We start from the raw sequence: 20,825 nt of genomic DNA, 5'->3' as shown, positions 1-20,825 counted from the left end.
GCCCAGGACCAGAAGAATTCTCAGCTGAGATCTACGAGACTTTCAAAGAAGAACTAACACCAATATTCCTAAGTATTCCATGAAATAGAAAAAAAGGGAACCCTTCCAAACTCATTCTTGAGGCTAGTATCACCCTGATACCAAAACCAGTCAAAGGTACGTCAAGGAAAGAAAACGTCAGATCAATATCTCTGATGAACATAGATGTGAAAATTCTTAATAAAATTCTGGCAAACTGCATACAAAACATATTAAAAAGATAGTGCACCATGATCAAGTGGGGTTCATCCTAGGGATGCAAGGTTGGTTCAACAAACAGAAATCAGTAAACATGATTCATCACATCAATAGACTTAAAGACAAGAATCATATAATCATCTGAATAGATGCAGAAAAAGCGTTTGACCAAATACAGCACCTCTTCATGATCACAAACTAGAAAAACTAGGGATAGTAGGAACATGCCTCAAAATTGTAAAAGTTATCTGTGCTAAACCCAAGACCACCATCATTCTAAACAGAAAAATTGAAAGCATTCCCTCTAAAATGGAGAACAAGACAGGGATGCCTTCTTTCACCACTTCTATTCAACACAATCCTGGAAATTCTAGCCAGAGCAATTAGACAGACAAAAGAAATTAAAGGGATATGAATAGGAAAAGAATGCAAACTATCACTATTTACTGATGGCATTATTCTCCATTTAGAAGATCCAAAAAATTGCACCAGAAAATCCTAGAGCTAATAAATGAATTCAGTGGAGTACCAGGATATAAAGTCAACACCCATAAATCAAATTCATGTCTATACAACAGTGATGAGTCCTCTGAAGAAGAAATTGGGAAAACTCCTTTGGTGAAAGACCTCTACAATGAAAACTACAGAACACTGAAGAAAGAAATTGAAGAAACCCTTAGAAGATGGAAAGATCTCCCATGTTCTTGGGAGATCTTAATATTAATAAGAATTAATATTGTAAAAAGTGTTATACAGATTTAATGCAATTAAATTAAGAATTAATTTTGTAGAATTAATATTGTAAAAAGTGTTATACAGATTTAATGCAATTCCTATTGAAATCCCAATGTCATTCTTTATAGAAATAGAAAAAGCAATCATTAAATTCATTTGGAAAAATAAGAGACCCAGAATAGCCACAGCAATCCTTAGCAAGAAGAGTGAAGCAGGAGGCATCAAAATATCAGACCTTAAATTATACTACAGAGCAATAGTAACAAAAACAGCATGGTATTGGCACCAAAATAGACATGTAGACCAATGGCACAGATTAGAAGACAGAGACAATCCCACATAAATATGGTTATCTCATACTAGACAAAGGCGCCAAAAACATATTTTGGAGAAAAGATAAGCTTATTCAGCAAATGATGCTGGGAAAACTGGAAATCCATGTGCAGCAAAATAAAAGTAAACCCCCATCTCTCTCACCCTGCACAAAATTCAAAGTGGATCAAGGACCAAGGAATTAGACCAGAGACCCTGCCCCTAATAGTAGAAAAGGTAGGCCTAAATCTTTATCATGTCATCTCAGCACCTGACTTCCTTAACAAGACTCATAAAGCATAAGAAATAAAATCAAAAGTCAATAAATGGGATGGTGTCAAACTAAAAAGCTTCTTCACAGCAAAGGAAACAATAATGTGAAGAGAGATCCTACAGAGTAGGAGAAAATCTTTACCACATGCATATCAGTTAGAACTCTAATCTCCAGGATATATAAAGAACTCAAAAAACAACACCAAAAAAACCAAATAACCCAATCAATAGATGGGCTAAGGAGCTGAACAGACACTTCATAGAAGAAGATATACAATTGATTAAGAAACATAAAAAAATGTTCAACATCTCTAGCAATTAGAGAAATGCAAATCAAAACTACTCCAAGATTTCATCTCACTCCAGTCACAATGGCAGTTATCAAGAGTACAAGCAATAATAAATTTTGGTAAGGATGTGGGGGAAAGGTAAACTCACACATTGCGGGTGGAACTGCAGCCACTATGGAAAGCAGTCTGGAGATTCCTCAGAAAACTTGGAATGGAACCACCATTTGACCCAGTTATCCCACTCCTTGGTTTATACCTGGAAGACTTAAAATCAGCATACTGCAGTGATGCAGCCACATCAATGTTTATAGCAGTTCAACTCACAATAGCTTAACTATGGAACCAACCTAGGCATTCTTCAACAGATGAATGGACAAAGAAAATGGGGCTGGGGATATAGCTCAGTTGGTAGAGCGCTTGCCTCATAAGCACGAGGCCCTGGGTTCAAATCCTCAGCACCACCAAAAAAAAAAAAAAAAAAAAAAAAAGATAAAGAAAATGTGGTACATATACACAATGGAATATTATTCAACCATAAAAAGAACAAAATTATGGTATTTGCAGGTAAATGGATGGAGTTGGAGACTATCATGCTAAGTTAAATAAGCCAATCCCCCAAAACCAAAGGCCAAATGTTTTCTCTTATATGTGGATGCTTATCCATAATGGGGTGAGGGGGGGAGGTGATGTAGGAACTTTGGATTGTGCAGAGGGAAGTGAGGGGAGGGGGTGTGGGGGTGGGAAAGTTGGTGGAATGAGATGGACTTTTATTATTCTGTGTACATGTATGATTGCACGAATGGTGTAACTCTGCATTGTGTACAGCTAGAAAAATGAGAAGTTATGCTCCATTTGGGTATAATGAGTTGAAATGTATTCTGTTATGTATAACTAATTAGAACAAATAATAAAAAATACCATATGGTATCACTGACTAGGAACATTAACGATTAAAGTTTCCAAGCAGCTGATGAAAGAAAAAAAAAAATTCCTGATTGAGTTTTAAAACCTTTTCACTATGTGATAACTTCTGCAGGAGTAGGATGTTTTCTCTTGTTTCATTTTCCCCAGGAAGGAATACTGACTATCTCTTACCTGGAAGCTGTGTAAGGATAAGAGATATGGATTAGAGTGAAGAGGATCTTATGTCATTCTAGGCTGTGCTTGACCAGAATGTCTGTGATTCATCTTCCCTAGAAATTTATCCTTTAGAGTCATACCTGGGGAAGAAGAGCAGCTGCCTGGCATTGTTGATAGAATTAGAGGAATCTAGCTACCTATTTTTTTTTTTTTTTTTTTTTTTTTGTAATGCTGGGGATTGAACCCAGGTCCTTGTCCTTCAAGGCAAGCATTCTACCAACCGAGCTATATCCCCAGTCCCTAGCTACTCTTTTGAAAGATTTTCAGCCAACATTCCTGTGTTTTGCCTTACTCCTTGTGTTAATCAACTTTCTATCAGTGTAAAAAAATACCTGAGGATAATTAACTCACAAAGAGAAAAGATTTATTTTGGCTTGTGATTTTGGAAATTCTAGTCCTTTAACAAGTGAATCTGTTACTTTTAGGCCTCTGATGGGGATGCTGGGGAACAATGCTGGGGAGCGATGTTGGGGAGTGTGGTAGATCAACCTGCTTACAGCATTCCAGGAAGCAAAAGAGAAATAAACTGGGGTCCGACAATCCCTTTTGAGGGCACACCCCCAAAGACCCAGGGACTTCTCACTAGGCCCCTTCTCCTGAGGGTTCCACCACCTCCCAATAGTGACACTCTGGAGATCAAGCCTTTAACACGTGGGCCTTTAGGGAACATTCAGGTCCACACCTAGCATCCTCTATGCCACCTGCTGTATCCTGGCCTTCATAAGTACCTGCCTGTGATGGGGCTTTGTTTTTTCTTGACTTCCCACCGCTGGCACTTAGATTCCTTTTTTTTCCCCAACATGCCAAGTTTGTTACCACTCATTATTTCCTCTCCTAGTCTCTTTGTCCTTTTGGATTTTTGCTAGTTTTCTTCCTCTAGTGATATTTTAGGGGGATAACTATGTGTGTGTGTATGTTTATCCACCATGTTTAGTAAGAAGTGAGTTGTTTATTGAGCACTGACTCTAAGGAGAGGCTTTCCAATTGGCATAGATTGACTTTTATAATTTTTACCAGTGGCTTTCAGTGTATAGCTGTCGTGTGTCAGGTACTGTAGTAGGAGCTGCAAGGCAAACATTATTATTCCATTTTATAGGGGAAGAGATTGGGCTCAAAGGATTATAAAGATGCTCACACTCATGTAACTATCAAGGGACATGTTTTCGATAGTGCCCTTGCCATTTTCTGAGTGATGCTGCATATAGCAGGATATTGGTTAATAGGACTCCTACATAGTTATATTCAGTTTAGTTAGCTCTGAAGTAAACAGTTCAGATCAATAAATAGGTCTTTGGGTTCAGTTGCATACAGTGTTTATCTGCTGGGCCTAAGGACCCTTGGACTCAATGCTTTTTTTTCTCTTCTGGGAACATTTTGACATGATCTTATTTGCTGTGGCATTGATCTTTGATTAAACTGTTCATTGAGTTAGTGGAATGATAAAATAACTTGACTTTGAGCAATTTCCTTTACTCCAGATAATTCCATTTGAATAGTATTTAATTATATACATAGGGGTTGGAAGGAGACATTCTAGAAGTGGTAGATGATAAGGCTATTAACTCGATGGGAGATTTGGATATCTTCTCAACTCACAAAGCTACAAATATTATTAATTTCCTTAAAAATAACTGAATCTTACTTTAAGCTAAAAAGAAACACTAAAAGTAATTAAAGGTAATGTAATTACCTTTACCTAATATGAATTACCTAATATGAATTAAATCTTTTATTTGTTCTGAATATATTCCCTGTTACTTCCATTGAGTATTACCTTATATTGTAGATCAGTAGAATTTACTAAATTATAAAAGCCCTTTCCAGTATTGTACATGTGGTGATTTAAATGCTTTTTTACATTGGTGATTTATGATGTCATTCCTTTGACATCAGAATATTTAATAACTATAGAAAGCATTTGTTTTTGGGGCTTTAAATAAGATCCTACAGTAGACTCTATTGAGTAGTTTGTTTTTCTTCCTCATAACCACAGATAATAAGATGCTGTTTTTGGTAAATATTTTAAAAACAATTTTTTCCCTTGGAACTTTTAAGAAGAGCCTGCCCTTTTCCATTCTCTATTTAAAAACCAACCTTCTAAACATTTTACCTAGTACATAAAATTTAAACAAATATTTTTCCCTGAAGATATATTCATACCACAACATTTACTTGCATGGTTCGGAACTCAGTTTGTCCTTCTCTATACATAAAAATTATGATATTGTTGGAATAAGGGTACCTTTTCAGATAAAAGAAACCACTGTAGCTACTTTAAATAGAAAGGATACTTAGTAGAGTGAATTAAACATTTATAGAATCATTAATTTTATTTTTTTGTGCATCTTTTGACTTGTGTTCATCAGGAGGTTGATCTGAATTATCTAATCCACCATTCTTGGAAGTGAACATCCTTTTATCACTTAAGTTTTGAACACTTAACTTATGATATGTTTACATAAAATGACTTTACTATTTGATTTTATTTGAAAGGTTCTGAGGCAGAAGCACCTGGATGATTGCCTGCAACGTGTATCTGTAAGAAGATTTGAATCATTTAATCTGTTTTCAGTAACAGAAGCCAAGAAAACAGAAATTGAAGGGGAGGCTGGTGCATGGGTCCAATATACAAGTGTCTTCTATCCTGAATATAGTATTTCCTTAAGGTAACTATTATTCTAGTTAAGACTTTTTAAAACTGTTTTTCTCTTGTAGTAGAAAAACAATCTACTTATTGTCATTATTCCTTTTATTGAATTTTAGGCAATCTTTACTTATTCTTTATTTTAGGTATTGCAACTTTGTGTTAGAGAAGTCTGCTGCTTTAAGTAGGTCTTGCTGTATTTTCAGACTAGAGAAAAAAACAATCCTCAGGAATATGGTGGCATTTGAGGATAAAGTGGGTTGCAAATCAAAGGTTCAATTTAACTATTCTCTCCTAGCATTCGTTTATGACGGAAAGCCAAGTTCTTTTTGAGGCAAAGAAGGCTGAAAGTAAAAAGAGAATTTTTTCCAAGCTACTCTTCAAGTAATAGTTATCTGAAAAATCAAGCTTTGGTATTTTTCCCATTCATGTTTTGTCACTTTCAGAATAGAATCTGAAGAATAGGAGGAGAAAATTCAGCTGAAAACACTGATATTGTGAGAAGCATACAGACTATTCTGGCTTTAAAAATTGTTAGAAAAGAGACAAGAGAGTTATAAAATGAAGAAACAAGATACCACTTTTACTGAATTAATTTTCTCTTGCAGTTATATTCTAGCATGTTGCAATAATACTGTAGTTGTTTCCTTTTATAAAATCTGCCTTTTCTGACAGGATTTCACATTTTGAAAGAGAGGGAGGAGCACGCACGTTTATAGTTACTGTAAGAAGAGCAAAAAAACATTTTAAATGGAAATGTGACTGTCTAAGCCTTAGGCAAGACTAGGAATAATTTTAAGAAAAAAATTTCCACAAAGGCTATCTATTTATAGTATATGATTCTTGAACTTAGTTTAAAATATCTAAGTTTTAAAAGGTACCATAATAGCTGAAAATTTGAGATTTGAATAAAATTGACTAGAATGGGCTAGGAAGAAAAGTTAAGATCTGGCTTCATAATATTTGTTTTATGGAAACCTCCAAATAAAAGAGACAAATTTGGGGATTTGTGAGCTTTTCTTTATGTTCATTATGAAATTCTAATTGGAATACCTCAATGACCTTGCAGTCTGATAGAAATAATAGATTTAGTCCTTTGTAAAGAAGGAAAGAAAAGTGCATTAAATACTTACTATGCTCCAAGTACAGAGCTAGATGCTTTGATGTATTCTATTTTGTGTAATCCTTATGGAAAGCACAAATAAAGATAATTAAACAGTTGGAAGATAGTATTTGTAAGGAAATTAAACAGAAGGAATAACAGAATGATCCAGTAGAAGTTTTTAGGTATAAACTTAAAACTTAATTTCTATATCCACTAGTAACAAGAGGCAGTAAATGTAAATTGTAGCAAGAATAATTTGTTGCTGTCTTTAAGACCCTTGTAGGGTTGACCAGGGAGAATATGAAATTTTCTGTTCTTGAGATTTTACGAAATAAGGCCTGAATATCTATCAAATAGAAATAATACTAACAACATTATATGGAATACAGGCTATAGAGTAAACTGAGATTCCTTTCCAAAGCATGGTTTTTACTGATATATTTATTTGTGAAAAAATAAGTGTATGTATGTATACACACACACAATATATATGTTTGTGATTTTTATATGTCACAGACTACTGAGTTATAGAAAGAAGACAAGTAAATGAACTAAAACTTTGACCTCAAGAGCTGCCAAAACTTTTTCTTTCTTTGCATTCTACTTAGTAACCCTCCTCATCAGTAGGGCAAAAATAACAATATCTTTTTAGTTTTTATTTTTTTGGTAGTTGTAGATGTATAGCATGCCTTTATTTTATTTATTTGTTTATTTTTATTGTAAACAAATGGGGTACATCTTGTTTCTCTGTTTGTACATGAAGTAGAGGCATACCATTTATGTAATCGTACATTTATTGTTACGTGGTGCTAAGGATCGGACCCCGTGCCTCACACATTCTAGGCAAGTGCCCTGCCACTGAGCTACAGCCCCAGCCCCCCAAATAGCAATATCTTAAACATTTGGAATTCTAGAGCTGAGTGTGATATTAGCATAAATTTTTAAAAATCATAACATTAATAATGACTGACAGTTGATGCTTATATGTGACAGGACTGTTGTGAGTGGTTTCCATGTATTAGTGTTTAATCCACACAACAGCCCTGTCAGGTTAATTTTGTCATTCTCATTTTACAATGAGTAAAGTGAAGCACAGAGAGGTTAAATAACCCGGTTGAGGTCACATCACCAGTAGGTAATTGTGCCTGTATTCAAACCCAGGTGGTCTGGTTCCACAAACTGTACTTATAAAAATAAACAAACAAACAAACAAACAAAAAACTCTTTTATTTTGGAATAATTATAGGTTCACAGCAGTTGTAAAAATAGCACAGTGTCTTTCATGTAGCCTTCACCCAGCTCTCTCCGTCGATAACATTGTATACATGAATATACAGCCTGCACCTTTAATTTCTACACTCTCCTGTTTCTTATGAGGGAATTCATTCTTTTCACAGATGAAGAAATCGAGACTCAAATAAGCTAATTTCCTTATTGATTATTCTCAGCATTCCATTTCTTCCTCCATAATCCTGTTAGGGTAAAGGAAATTGCTGAAACTACTGAATTGCTTAATGTAGGGGAGAATTTCTGCCAAAATAGTTCATTGATTCCTGGTATGAATTTTGTTCATGTTGATTTCTTACATATTTACCACTTTTGCTTATTTTCTGTTATCTGCCAATTGTGGATCTTCATTCTTATTCATTTTATATCTTTTATCAATTCTTTTCAATCTGTTTCTATAACATTTCTTTAGGTAACTATTTTCTTCAGTATGGTAGACATCCTAAAGTTTTTTTTTTGTTGTTGTTACTTTTTTTTTTTTTAATTACTTGCAACAGTCAAAAGAAGAGAAGTGGTTTAGAAAGAGGGTAAATAACTAGATGTTTGTGAATTCAAAGTACAGTTGTGTTTGTGTATGTTATTCTGTTATTAAAAGGTATATAACTCGTAGCCTAAGTTAAAACTTTGACTTTTTTTTTTTCATTTTTTATTTTTTTAGGGGGGGTGCTGAGGATTGAACTCAGGGGCACTCCACCCCGAGACATATTCCCAGCCCTATTTTGTATTTTATTTAGAGACAAGGTCTCACTGAGTTGCTTAGCACCTCACTTTTGCTGAGGCTGGCTTTGAACTTTCAATCCTCCTGAACTGCTGGGATTATAGGTGTGGGCCACTGTGCTTGACTGGCTAACCATTATTTTTTGTTAGCTTTATGTGATAATACTTAAAATGAAGGAATAAAAAATTTCCCTTAATGACTTTTAATCAGAAACATAAGACTAGACAGTGTACAAGTTAGATAATGAAATCCTCAAGATCTGTTATCATTTTTGTATGTCTGAGGATACCAACTCTTTGTTCAAAAGTTTGAGAGTTAGGAAATTAAAGTCCAGGTATGACTATACTTTATTCCTTGACAAAGTCTTGTTTTTCTGGTACTTTATTTCTTAGAACTTTATTAAAGAGACTATTCCTGTTAGATAGATGCATATATAGAAAACTATAGTTGATCAAGAGATGTTTATGCTAAAAATATTTTATTAAAAATTACCTCTGTTGAAGGACACCTATTTTGGTTCCATGGTTTAGCTATTGTGAGTTGAGCTGTTTTAAACATTGATGTGGCTGCATCACTGTAGGTGTTGATTTTAAGTTCTTTGGGTATAAACCAAGGAGTGGGATAGCTGGATTAAATGCCGGTTCAATTCCAGGTTTTCTGAGGAATCTCCCTATTGCTTTCCATAGTGGCTACACCAGTCTGCAGTTCCACCAGCAATGTATGAGTGTACATTTTTTCCCACATCCTTGGCAGCATATCCAATTCATAAGCTTACCACTTTCATCGCTGGGTTTTACTTACTGCACATATTAAATTCATTGGGAGGGTATACTCTGATTTTTCTTTTCTGTGGAGAAGTAATATATGATCTCATTGCAGTGCATTTATTATATTAAAAAGATGCAACACGTTCTTAACTTCTCACCCATTTCTGAGCTTCTAGGACAGGTTAAAAATAAAGAATACAAGCCTTCTAATTTAGCAATTACCATAGCAACAATAATCTTTTTTGAAGAAAGGACAGTTCAAGACACTTCACGGAAGAAGAAATACAATTGATCAACAAACATGAAAAAATGTTCATCATCTCTAGCAATTAGAGAAATGCAAATCAAAACTACTCTAAGATTTAATCTCACTCCAGTCAGAATGGCAATTGTCAAGAGTACAAGCAATAAGTGTAAATAATAAGTGAAATATTCCCCTGAACATTTTTCAAAATTTCCTGTATTTCATATATAGAAATCATCTGTTAACTTCCTGTAAGGAAACTGAAAAAAAGAAAGGTCTTTAACCATTTTTTTCAGTTGTTTATTTTTGAAAATGTTTCAAAGCAAGTTGCATTTAGAATAATAAAAAAAAAAAATCTGCAAACCTCTCTTTTTTCTTCTGCAGCCTTTTGGGGCCCATTCCACTCTCTGCCTTACTTTCTTTGTTTTTCTTTCTTTTTTTAAAACTATTTTTCTTGTTAATCAAGATAAAATTCACATAAAAAAGCATTTTAAAGCTTATAGTTCAGTGTTTTTTTTGGTATATTCACAGTTTTATACAACCATTACCATTGTCTAATCCCAGAACTTTTTCATCAGCTACTGAGAAAAACCCATATGCATTACCAGTGACTCCCCAGCTTTGTCCTTTCCCTAGTCCCTGGCAACCACTAATCTGCTTTTTATTCCTATGGATTTGTATGTTTTGGATATTTCATATAAATGGAATAATATAATATGTGGTTTTTTATGTTTGACTTCTTTGTAATTTTTAAGATTCATTCATGTTGTACCATGTATCAACATGTATCATTTCCTTTTTTAAGGTAGAAATAATGCCACATTCATATGTTGATGAGCATTGGGGTTGTTTCTACTTTTTGGCTATTATGAATAATGCTCCTACTCATGTACAAGACTGCTTTTAATTCTCTTGGCATATACTTAGGATATACTTGATATGTGCTAGGTACAGTAGTTATTCTAGGAATGTATGAGGGGTTCAGTTTTTCTCCATGTTTGCCAGCACTTTTTGTTTTTTCTTCATTAAAAAAAAGAATAGGGGTTGGGGATATAGCTCAGTTGGTAGAGTGCTTGCCTCACAAGCATAAGGTCCTGGGTTCAATCCCCAGCACCAAAAAAAAAAAAAAAAAAAAAAAGAAAGAAAGAAAAAAAAGAAAAGAAAAGAATAGTCATTTAAGTGGTTGTAAGGTGATAATCTCACTATGATTTTGGTTTGCATTCCTCTGATAACTAATGATGTTCAGCATCTTTTCATGTGGTCATTGTGTATTTTCTTTGTATTCAAGTCTTTTGTCTTATTTAATGTTAGGTTGTTTACCTTCCTGTTCTGGAGTTGTGAGAATTTTAAGCTTAAGAAATGGATACATAATTGTACATATTTGTGAGGTACAGTGCAATATTTCAATACATGTATACAATGTACAATGATCAGATAAGGCATGTCTGTTACCTCAGGCATTTATTATTTCTTTGTCCTGGAAACATTCAAAGTCCTTTCTACTAGCTATTTTGTGAGAATTGTAAAAAATATATATTCTGAATATGAGGCATGTGATGTGCAAATATTTTACATGTTGCCTTTGGGTTGTCTTTTCACTTTCTTCATAGTGTCCTTTGATACAAAATATATTTAATTTTAATGAAGTCCAACTTATCTATTTTTTCTTTTGATGTGTGTGATTTTGTTGTCATATTTAGCTCTAACTAACTCTGAATCTATAGTTTCAACCTCTTGGTATATTTAGGCTTCAATTTTTTTTTTTAGTAGTCTTTTTTCCCCTTCAAATAATTACCTCCCCTAATGACTTGTCCTTTAGTCCTTGCTCTATAGGTTATTCTTGGGAAGAAAGTCAAAGGCCCTCAGTTCTAAGATAGCTTTAGATTGTAAAAAAAAGTTGTATTGTCCCTGGTGGAGAATTATATGGCAATTTTAGTAATTAAAGGCTTGGGAAATAATGTTTTAAGATTTGGAATTTGAGAGAAAGATGGAGCGAACTTTATATGCTCAGTGTATCTAGGCAAAAATTTTGTTACTGTCATATAACATTAATTACCAGTATATGCTAAGACTGAAGTTTGTAAGGATTAAATTTGAAAAAGTCCCTTCCTTGTCAGCATTACTATTTAGCCATTAAGTCTAGACAGGTCCTAGGTAAATAATTGAAAGATTAAGGGTACACAGAATCTAACAGAGTTGACACTTGAATAAAGTATTTGATGACTCATTGGACAAAGAACAGTCCTTGAGTTTGGGACAAACAAAAGGAAACTTGAAGTAATCAAATTGAATCTTTACCAAACTGCATTCATGAAAGTTTTCCTATAATTAGCACTCATTCTTATACTATTGAAGGCAATGATTGTTGACATTCTTTCATGAGATGTTATCTTTTAGGGTTTCCAAACTCTACTAACTTTGTAGGTACTTGTTTTTAATTTTTTATAAGGATTGTAGAGAGTTGTAGGATTAGGTTAACTGTTCCTCCACCCCTCACTTTATTTTAAAAACCATAGGGTATATATATATTTTTTTTGTTTTGTTTTTCTTCAAAAAATAGTGCATTTAAGAATTTAAAGTTTCTCTTCAATGATAACTCTGATAGTCTCACTTTTCAGTGTGAATTGTCTTTTTAACTTTTTAAAATAGGTATCTCAGTTCTGTTATCCCTGTTTCTGATTTTTAGAATATTTAACATTATGCAAAATATGTATACCTTTTTTCTACTTTGTTTCAGATTTAATTTCAAATACCTATTTTATCCTGATTTCTGTGCGTATGTGTGTCTCAGAGAAGAGGGGAAGGGGAGGGAGAGGAGAGAGAGAGAGAATGTTCTTGTTAAAACTAGGCATAAAATAATTTTACTTTTAGAAATTTATCCTAAGGAAATAAGAAATGAGCTTAATGAAATTTCCATAAGCTCTTCCAATTGCAGCAATATTTATGATAGCACAAAACTGGGCATGGTGTTAAAATAAAACATGAAGTGTTGGTTCAACAAATTGTGGTGCAGAAAGTCATTCATTGAACTGTTTGGCAACCATTAAAATCATGTTACAGGAGATTACTTGATTTGGGAAAGTGTTCATAATATGGCAAGTGAAAAACATAAATTACAAAACAGTGTGAACAATGTGCTCTTCGTTCTTTATGAAAGGTACGTGAGCATTGAATAAGACTTGAAGGTTATGTACCGAAATATTAACTGTGGTTGTGTCTGCCTGTTAGGATTATGAGCAGTTTTTCCCTTGAAGGAACCATCTATTACTTTTATATTTAGAAAAAAAATTTTTGAGTTTATATGCTTTACTGCTGACACTTTATAGCTTCATCTTGCTTTTTAAGTTATATACTTTGTTGCTTTTCCTCTTATTTCAGTGTTTAACATAGTTTTCCATAATACTAGTGTATCTCTTCCTAGAATCTTATACACACAGAGAAGACACAGAATCATTATGTTATGATAAGAAAGGTTTGATTCATGGTTGGTGACTTTATTTCCTTGGATTACATTTTTGAGCCCAGTGTTTATTTGGCCAGTTGTGATTGGCAATAACAGTCTGCAGTTTCATTTATTCATTGTATCAAGAGCTAGGTCTGTGTGATAGAAATAAAAGCTTATATTTTCTGAAAAGGATAATGCAATTTACCGGCATTCTTTTGTCATATGTTGTAGTTTGCTAGGTCTGACAAGACAAAATGCCACAGATTTGGTAGCTCAAAAAATAGAAATTTTTTAAAAGTTCTGGGGGCTCGAAGAAGTATGAGATCAAGGTATTGGCAGGTTGTTTCTTTTGAGTTCTCTTGGCTTACAGATTACCACCATCTTGCTACCTCTTCACATGGTTGCCTCTCTGTGCATACATGTCCCCTTTTGCCTACCTGTGTGTCCCAAACTCTTCTTCTTTCTCCTCTTCTTCTTTTCCCTCTTCCTCCTCCTCCTTTCTTCTTTCCCCTCTTCCTCCTCCCCTCCTCCTCTTCTTCTTCCTCCTCCTCCTTCCCTTTTTTTTTTTTTTTTTTGGTACTGGGTATTGAACCCAGAAGCCCTCTACCACTGAGCTACATCACCAGCCTTTTTATTTTTCTATTTTTTATTTTGAGATACAGTCTCACAAAATTTTCCAGGCTGACCTCAAATTTCAATCCTCCTGCCTCAGCCTCCTGAGAGCTGAATATAAAGCCACAGTGCTTGGTCTTAAACCTTTCTTCTTTTACAGGCACCAGTTATTTAAAAACCATCTTCTTAATGACCCCATTCTGACTTAATTACTTCTTCAAGATCCTGTCTTCAAATAGAGTCACATCTGAGGTGCTCTGGGGATTAAAACTTCAACATATGAATTTGGGAGGGGGGGCAATTTAGTTCATAATGCTATACATAATTTATGCTACATTTTAATGACAAAGTTAAAGTAGTGTTGATAATTTTTATAAATTATTATTAAAACATTCTAAAGTAGAATTATAGCCATAAATTTTATAAGGGAGAATGTAGAAAACTGTGGATAGATTAGCACCAATTTTTTTTATATCACCAATGGAAAAGTAACTCAAACCCTGTGTATTATTGACATATAGGTTCATTTCTATTTGCAGAGTAATAGCTTTCATAAGTATTACTTATTTTCATAAGTATTTCATAAGTATTATTGATTCATAAGTATCAATAATCAAATACTTGAAGGGTTATCAGGTGAAGAGAAATTAGAACTAACTGAGATAAGATTAGTGGGCAAATGCTACAAAAAATTTACCCACTGGCCTTTAGAACTGCTTGTTGATGAAATGTGCAGACCTAAAGTTTGGTTAGTTCTTTGTGAATGAAATTCTGAATTTGTTGCACTGTTTTAGGGGAAATTTATGTATTGTTGAGTGTGGTTCTGGAAGGTTATTATTTTCCTTTGACCCTAAGGTTCACATGTAATGTGTGTACATGTACATGTATGTATCTGATTTGGTCTTTAAGACTAAGACTTTACCTTTAGGTAACTAAAATAGCAATGATTTGTTAAAAATTATTAATAGTTTAAGATGTTCATTAATCATCAAGAAATGTCATAGCATTAAATATTCTGAAGACTACATTTTGTTTTGTTTTTTTTCTTTCTCCCTCTAGTGGACAGAAAATATTTCAAAAATACATCATGGAAGGGTTTATTGGTGTTGGGTACATCACACACACATAGTCTCAGTTTTCTTAAACATTGGAAATATTAGTATTTCAGAATCATTAAAAAAGTTCTTTATTCCTTTGTAGACAGAATCATGGATCCTTGAATGTTGAAGATGTTCTTACCAGCTTTGACAATACAGGAAATGTCTGTAAGTTATATGCTACCTCGGTAGAAACATGTTTAATATTTTAAAAAGCAAATCAACAGTGTTCTCACTAATGTTCTACCACTAATGTGTGTGTACATAGAAACTTATTGTCTTTAGCTGCAAAATAAGTCTCATATAACATGCATACTAAATAGGATATGGCAGTTTTTACACCTTGTAGGGGTGTGCATGTAAGAATATAGATCAGAAGGAACAATGGACTCTCCAATACTGTTCCTTTTGTTTCTTGTTTCCATTGTGACCTTTACAGTTTATATCATGGAGGGACTACTTCTTTTCTTTTTGCTGTGTTTTGGATGCTTTTCTATTCCATTGCCTGCTTACAGATTAAACCCAAAACATGTTTTCTGTAATGCTAATATACTTTGATACTGGAGTGTTTTTTTAATGCAATATTCAGTATTATGAAATATGTTGACTTTTCATCTAGGCCTCTGATTAAGTGTTGACAGATTTCTCCACTGAGAAAATCACTTAAATAGTTCTAAAATAATCTTACATGATGAAAGAAATTAGATAAGAATATCTTTATGTCACTGACTTAAACAACATATCATGATGAGAGAGCTGTGTACTCCTTCATGTTTGTTGCATAGATATTTATCTTAAAGATGGTGAATTAGTAGTGAACTATGACAATTTTGTTTAAAAATAGTAAAAATTTTTTTCAAAGGAAATTTCAAAACAATAACTACTTACTGTTTAAACTCAACATACTTTGCTAAGAGTACTACTTTATAAAATGCATAGATATGAATAGAATAATGTTTAGTCAGTAATTTTGCTCTGATGTTCACTTTATGGCAAACTCTAGATTATATAGGAAAATTGTATTTTGTCACAAAGGAATCTGTAAATATTCTAAAATTATCCTAAAATATTTAACATAAGGCAGATTTCTTTTTCATGGACAGTGACAGGTATATCTGTTAGTTTCTACATATTGACTCTTACTAAATTCTTTCCCACTTAGACATATCTCCTGTTTTTTATTGGAGATTAGGCAAGAATTGGGCAAGGGATGCTAATGGTGGTTGAGGAGACTTTCTTTTTCAGTTCTAGGATAATGTTAAATATAATTAAGTCATATATAATTTCATAACATCATCCTGAAATGTGAAATGCAAAATTTTAAATTCAATAATATTAAAAAAAGTTGTTCCCTGGAACTTGGTCTGAAATAGGGCCACTAGCTGGCAGCATTATATAAAATAAAAGTAATTTCCAAAAGGTCTAAATTATTATTTTATGCATGAATAATCATCTTATCCTTCTCAAATATTTTTTTCCCTGTCATCCGCTCCCCACACGTTCCCAAGTTGTTTTCCCATTAACAAATGAAGAAAGTTGAATGTTAAGGCCATTTTTTCCTACTGCTGTCTATTGTTTGTTAGGAAGGTTTGATATTTTGGAAGGAAACACATTTGAATCCTGGCTGAAAATTCATCTGGAAATTCATCGGAAACAATTTAAATAATCCCTGTATCCCTCAATTTTTTTCATTTCTTAAGACTGACTATAATGTATACAAAGTATATAAAAACACTGCATTCCTTCAGAGCTGACACTCAATTAATGAGAACTATTATTCCTGGTGATAAGTACATCTCAAACTTCTTTGATTTTATTATAATAAAAAGATAATATTCATAAATATATAGATAATTTTGTTTTATGTATTAATTAAAAATAAGTTTAAATTTAAAAAGATATTAAGAATTATTTGATGTTTTACCATAGAACTATGTTGATTGAACTAACAAATGAAGAGAACTAGATAAAAAATTGTAATTAATTACAATGTTTAGTCATAAACAGGGTCTTTAAAACCTGACTATGGTCTGGGGTTGTAGCTCAGTGGTAGAGCACTTGTCTGGCATGTGTGACGCACTGGGTTTGATCCTCAGCACCACATAAAAATAAGTAATAAAATAAAGGTATTGTGTTCATCTACAACTGAAAACTGAAAAAATATTTAAAATAAAATAAAATAAAACAAAACCTGACTATATTGCCAAGTGACACAAATAGTAACAAAAGTAAAACTTGTTAAAACATGCTTGGTATAACTTTTAAATTTACTGTCTTTATTTTAAAAGAAAAATCAGTACTGATGCTTTACTTAATTGGTAAAGCATAAATTGGTTAAGTCCTACTTCAATAAAGTAAATATTGATTATAACTTTTATATAATCTTGAGCATAAAGTAATTATGATTTGAAAAACTGATTTTTCCCTTGATGCCTCAAAAGTTTGTTTTTATTATACTAACAGTGGTATTGAGTTTGTGACTAGAAACCCCAGCAGAGGGCGCCACAATCACAATTCTGTCTCGGTACACTGTAATTTACAGAATAACAATCTTGAATAATAGCTGTGTGCTTTCACCATATATACACATGAAGATATGTTCACACATTTCCATTTGATTTGTTTGTAACATTTAATATACTCACTAATTAATATAATACAAAAAGTTGTATGTAAGAATATCAGTTCCTAAATCATGGTCATAATAGTATACTGAAGGATATTTGAAATAAGGAAGAAAATGTTTAATATTATGAAAATGGATAAAATTGCCAATTTCAGAAATATGTTTCTAGGTTAATATAATTTCTTTCTTTTTTTTTTTTTTTTTTTTTTTTTTTGCGGTGCTGGGGATTGAACCCAGGGCCTTGTGCTTGTAAGGCAAGCACTCTACCAACTGAGCTATCTCCCCAGCCCAATATTACTTCTTGATAACAGAACAAATAACTAAAATATTTTAGGCTCGCAAAAACCTAATATGTGTGTATGTTAAAGAGAATATTTTCAAGATTTAGTAGAACTGTTATTCTAAATTTAAAAATCATGTTGTGATTATACTCATTGTAAAATTCAAAGAGAAAATGATCAGTCTTACTTCCAGAGTTTGTTATGCCTTTACCAAAATGATTTGGAAAAAATCTCTGTAGTATGGAAAACAAATAAAACCTCTTTCCTGATATATTTAAAAATAAAATATTTACTTTTATTGTTTAGAAGTATTTTTAAGCATTTGACCTCCAAATGGCTTATAGTTTTGAGATATCCCTTCACTGCTTGAGTGTTTTTGAATCTTGTAGGAAGAAATTAAAGTGAATTTCATAAAGATTTAGTCATTTCTTTGTAACAATTTATTGTTGTATAATATATGACCCCAACGTTATTTTTGGATATTTGCATTTGCTGTTGTGGAAAACAACCTATTTTGAAAGTCAGCTTCCCTTTGGTTTATTTTTAGGGATAAGTATGCATATTTGAGTTTCCACTACTTGAGGACCTACTTCTTTTTTTTTTTTGAATTTTTATTTGTTCTAATTTGTTGTACAGGACAGTAGAATGCATTTGTACATTTTGATAGATCATTAATAAATGGAGTGTAATCTCTCATTTTTCTGATTATACATATTGTAGCATCACATTGGTCATGCAGTCACATATGTACATGAGGTAATAATGTCTGTTTCACTCTATGAGAACCTACTTCTTTCTGAGGTATCAAAGCTGCTCTGCAAAGAGGATGTGCCTGCTATTCATTCATCATGCCTAGAAAGGGATGCCATCAAGCTAGGGAAAAGTATAGGATGACATCCTTCACCTCAAGTGAGGTACTGACTGCTTCTGTGTTTCAATTGACATGTCACTCAGATACCTCAGGAAACAAGAGCATTCAGCAGAGTTCTTGCTTCTGTTTTCTCTGTAGGCAAAATCTCCTTTCCAGCCAGTCTCTTTGACCTCTAATTGGAGAAACTCCATTATGCTATGTCTCTTCTAAAGCCATTTTCCCTTTCTCCAAAGTTGTCTCTTTCCTCAGCTGAACTGAATTTTTAAGTTTGATTCTCCTTAGGGCTAATTTGATCCAAATTTGATTATTATAGTATCTAATACAATTATTTTATATTTATAAAATCTCATCTGTGCTCAAGGGTACAAAAACTTCATTTGTACATTTTTTAAAGCTTGTTATCCATTGTTTGATAGCAGGTACAAATGAGTTGCTACTTCTCAATTATTGTATGTTATATACACATATAATGAATATTAGACATATATATTGACTTCCTAGCCTTTAAAGGCTTATAAACTTATGATTTATATGAAAATATATCACATATAATATGCATATTATAGAAATATATGATATACATATTACAGGTAATATTATATATAATATATAAATATGAAACATATATAATATGTCACATATATAATATAATATATTTTATACATATAATAAGTTTATAAGCCTTCAAAGGCTTGGAAGTCAGTAGTTGTTGTGTATTATTGCAATAACTTAGTGTTAATCAGGATACTTGGCTAATGTTGCTGCTTAAGTTTGGGGAATAGATAAAATCTCTTGTACAATCATTCTTTCAAAATTTTTTTCTCCTGACTGGACTATATGATAGGATCCTGTGGTTAGTTAGTATCTCATTGTCTCCTGGACTAATCTGTAGGCCCTTTGCCTTTATACTTTTACATGTGACAATGGTGATTTTTTTTTTCCCCTAGTAAACCCTAGGTCTCACCTGGACTTTTTTTTTCCCCCCAGTGGGATTTTTAATGTACATACCTGTAATCTTTGTTTGATAGCAGAGCCTGTTTTGTGATGTATTTAAAATTGAGCTCTTTTGGACTAATAATCAAATATTACTGAAGGAAAGAGTCTTATTAAAATAAGAAACATTTTCCCTTTTTTTCCTACACTTAAGAAACAAAAGATAACATTCCCTTAGGAAATATAGCCCAGGTTTTTTAGTTTTTCTTTTTCGTTATTACTGTGTTGTATAGTTAGAGTCTATAATATTGGTGGGATTATCAAACCTTCAAGAATGCCACTTGGATTTAGAAATGTTTTCCTCATTCAAAAAATAATATAAAAAATATATATATACACACACACAGCTGTACAACTACATGTATATACCTTTATATATATATGCATCAGGTATCTCTTATTTACATATATGCTTTATGTTCTCTCTATATATGTAAAAGTTGAGATGCAAATGACAAACTGGTAATTATTATTTATGATATATATGCAGACAAAGATGTATTCCCATTATTGTATAAAGAACTTTTACAGATCACTAACAAAAAGAGAATCTGCAAGCCAGTAAGAAAAAGACAAACATAGCCAAAAATTAGGAACAGGTATTTCACAAAAGAAATACTGATGTTCTATAAATACATCAAAATGATTAATTTTCTAGCAATTTGGTATAATTTTGCACATCAGATTGGTAAAGGTGACAAGATAAGCAATAATCAGTAATCACTGTAAGGAGATGGACATGCTCATATACTTGGGGGAAGGGTAAATTGTACTTTTTCAGATGAAGTCTTGAAGTATCTTCCATCATTTTAAATATCCACATTTTTTACCAATAATTCCCTTTCTAAAAAGATAATGAAACCATTATACAAAGCTATGTGTAAAGGGATTCACTGCAGCATGATGAATAACTGGAAAAAAATGTAAATATTTAATTTTAGGTAACTGACTAATTATGGATAATTCATTCAGTGGAATACTATATAGTTTTTGAAGATCTGTAAGACATAGTAAAAAATAAGTACAATAATTTTTTTTCTTTTTTTCTTTCTCTTTTTTTTTTTTTTTATGGTGCTAGGGATTGAACCCAGGACCTTGTGCTTATGAGACAAACACTCTACCTACTGAGTTATATCCCCAGTCCAGTA

General features: G+C 32.7%; 1 protein-coding gene and 1 non-coding gene across 4 annotated transcripts in view; both read left to right on the top strand.

Annotated features, from left to right (window-relative positions):
- Camkmt (calmodulin-lysine N-methyltransferase) overlaps positions 1-20,825 on the top strand; it is a 398,047-nt gene that overhangs the window by 27,730 nt on the left and 349,492 nt on the right. For all 3 annotated transcript variants that reach the window (XR_007104678.1, XM_047522765.1, XM_047522764.1), the window contains exons 2-3: positions 5,481-5,653; positions 15,010-15,074. Coding sequence is in view for 2 of the 3 variants with exons in the window: in XM_047522765.1 (XP_047378721.1) it covers positions 5,481-5,653; positions 15,010-15,074 (238 nt within the window). In the remaining variant the exon portion in view is untranslated. The remainder of the gene's footprint in view (positions 1-5,480; positions 5,654-15,009; positions 15,075-20,825) is intronic.
- On the top strand, positions 2,238-2,311 carry Trnam-cau (transfer RNA methionine (anticodon CAU)). Its single transcript has one exon. It is a non-coding gene; the product is annotated as a tRNA-Met (tRNA).

Source organism: Sciurus carolinensis, chromosome 13 (genome assembly GCF_902686445.1).
Source record: "Sciurus carolinensis chromosome 13, mSciCar1.2, whole genome shotgun sequence".
Taxonomy (NCBI): Eukaryota; Metazoa; Chordata; class Mammalia; order Rodentia; family Sciuridae; genus Sciurus; species Sciurus carolinensis.
This window is presented reverse-complemented; position numbering and strand designations above follow the sequence as displayed.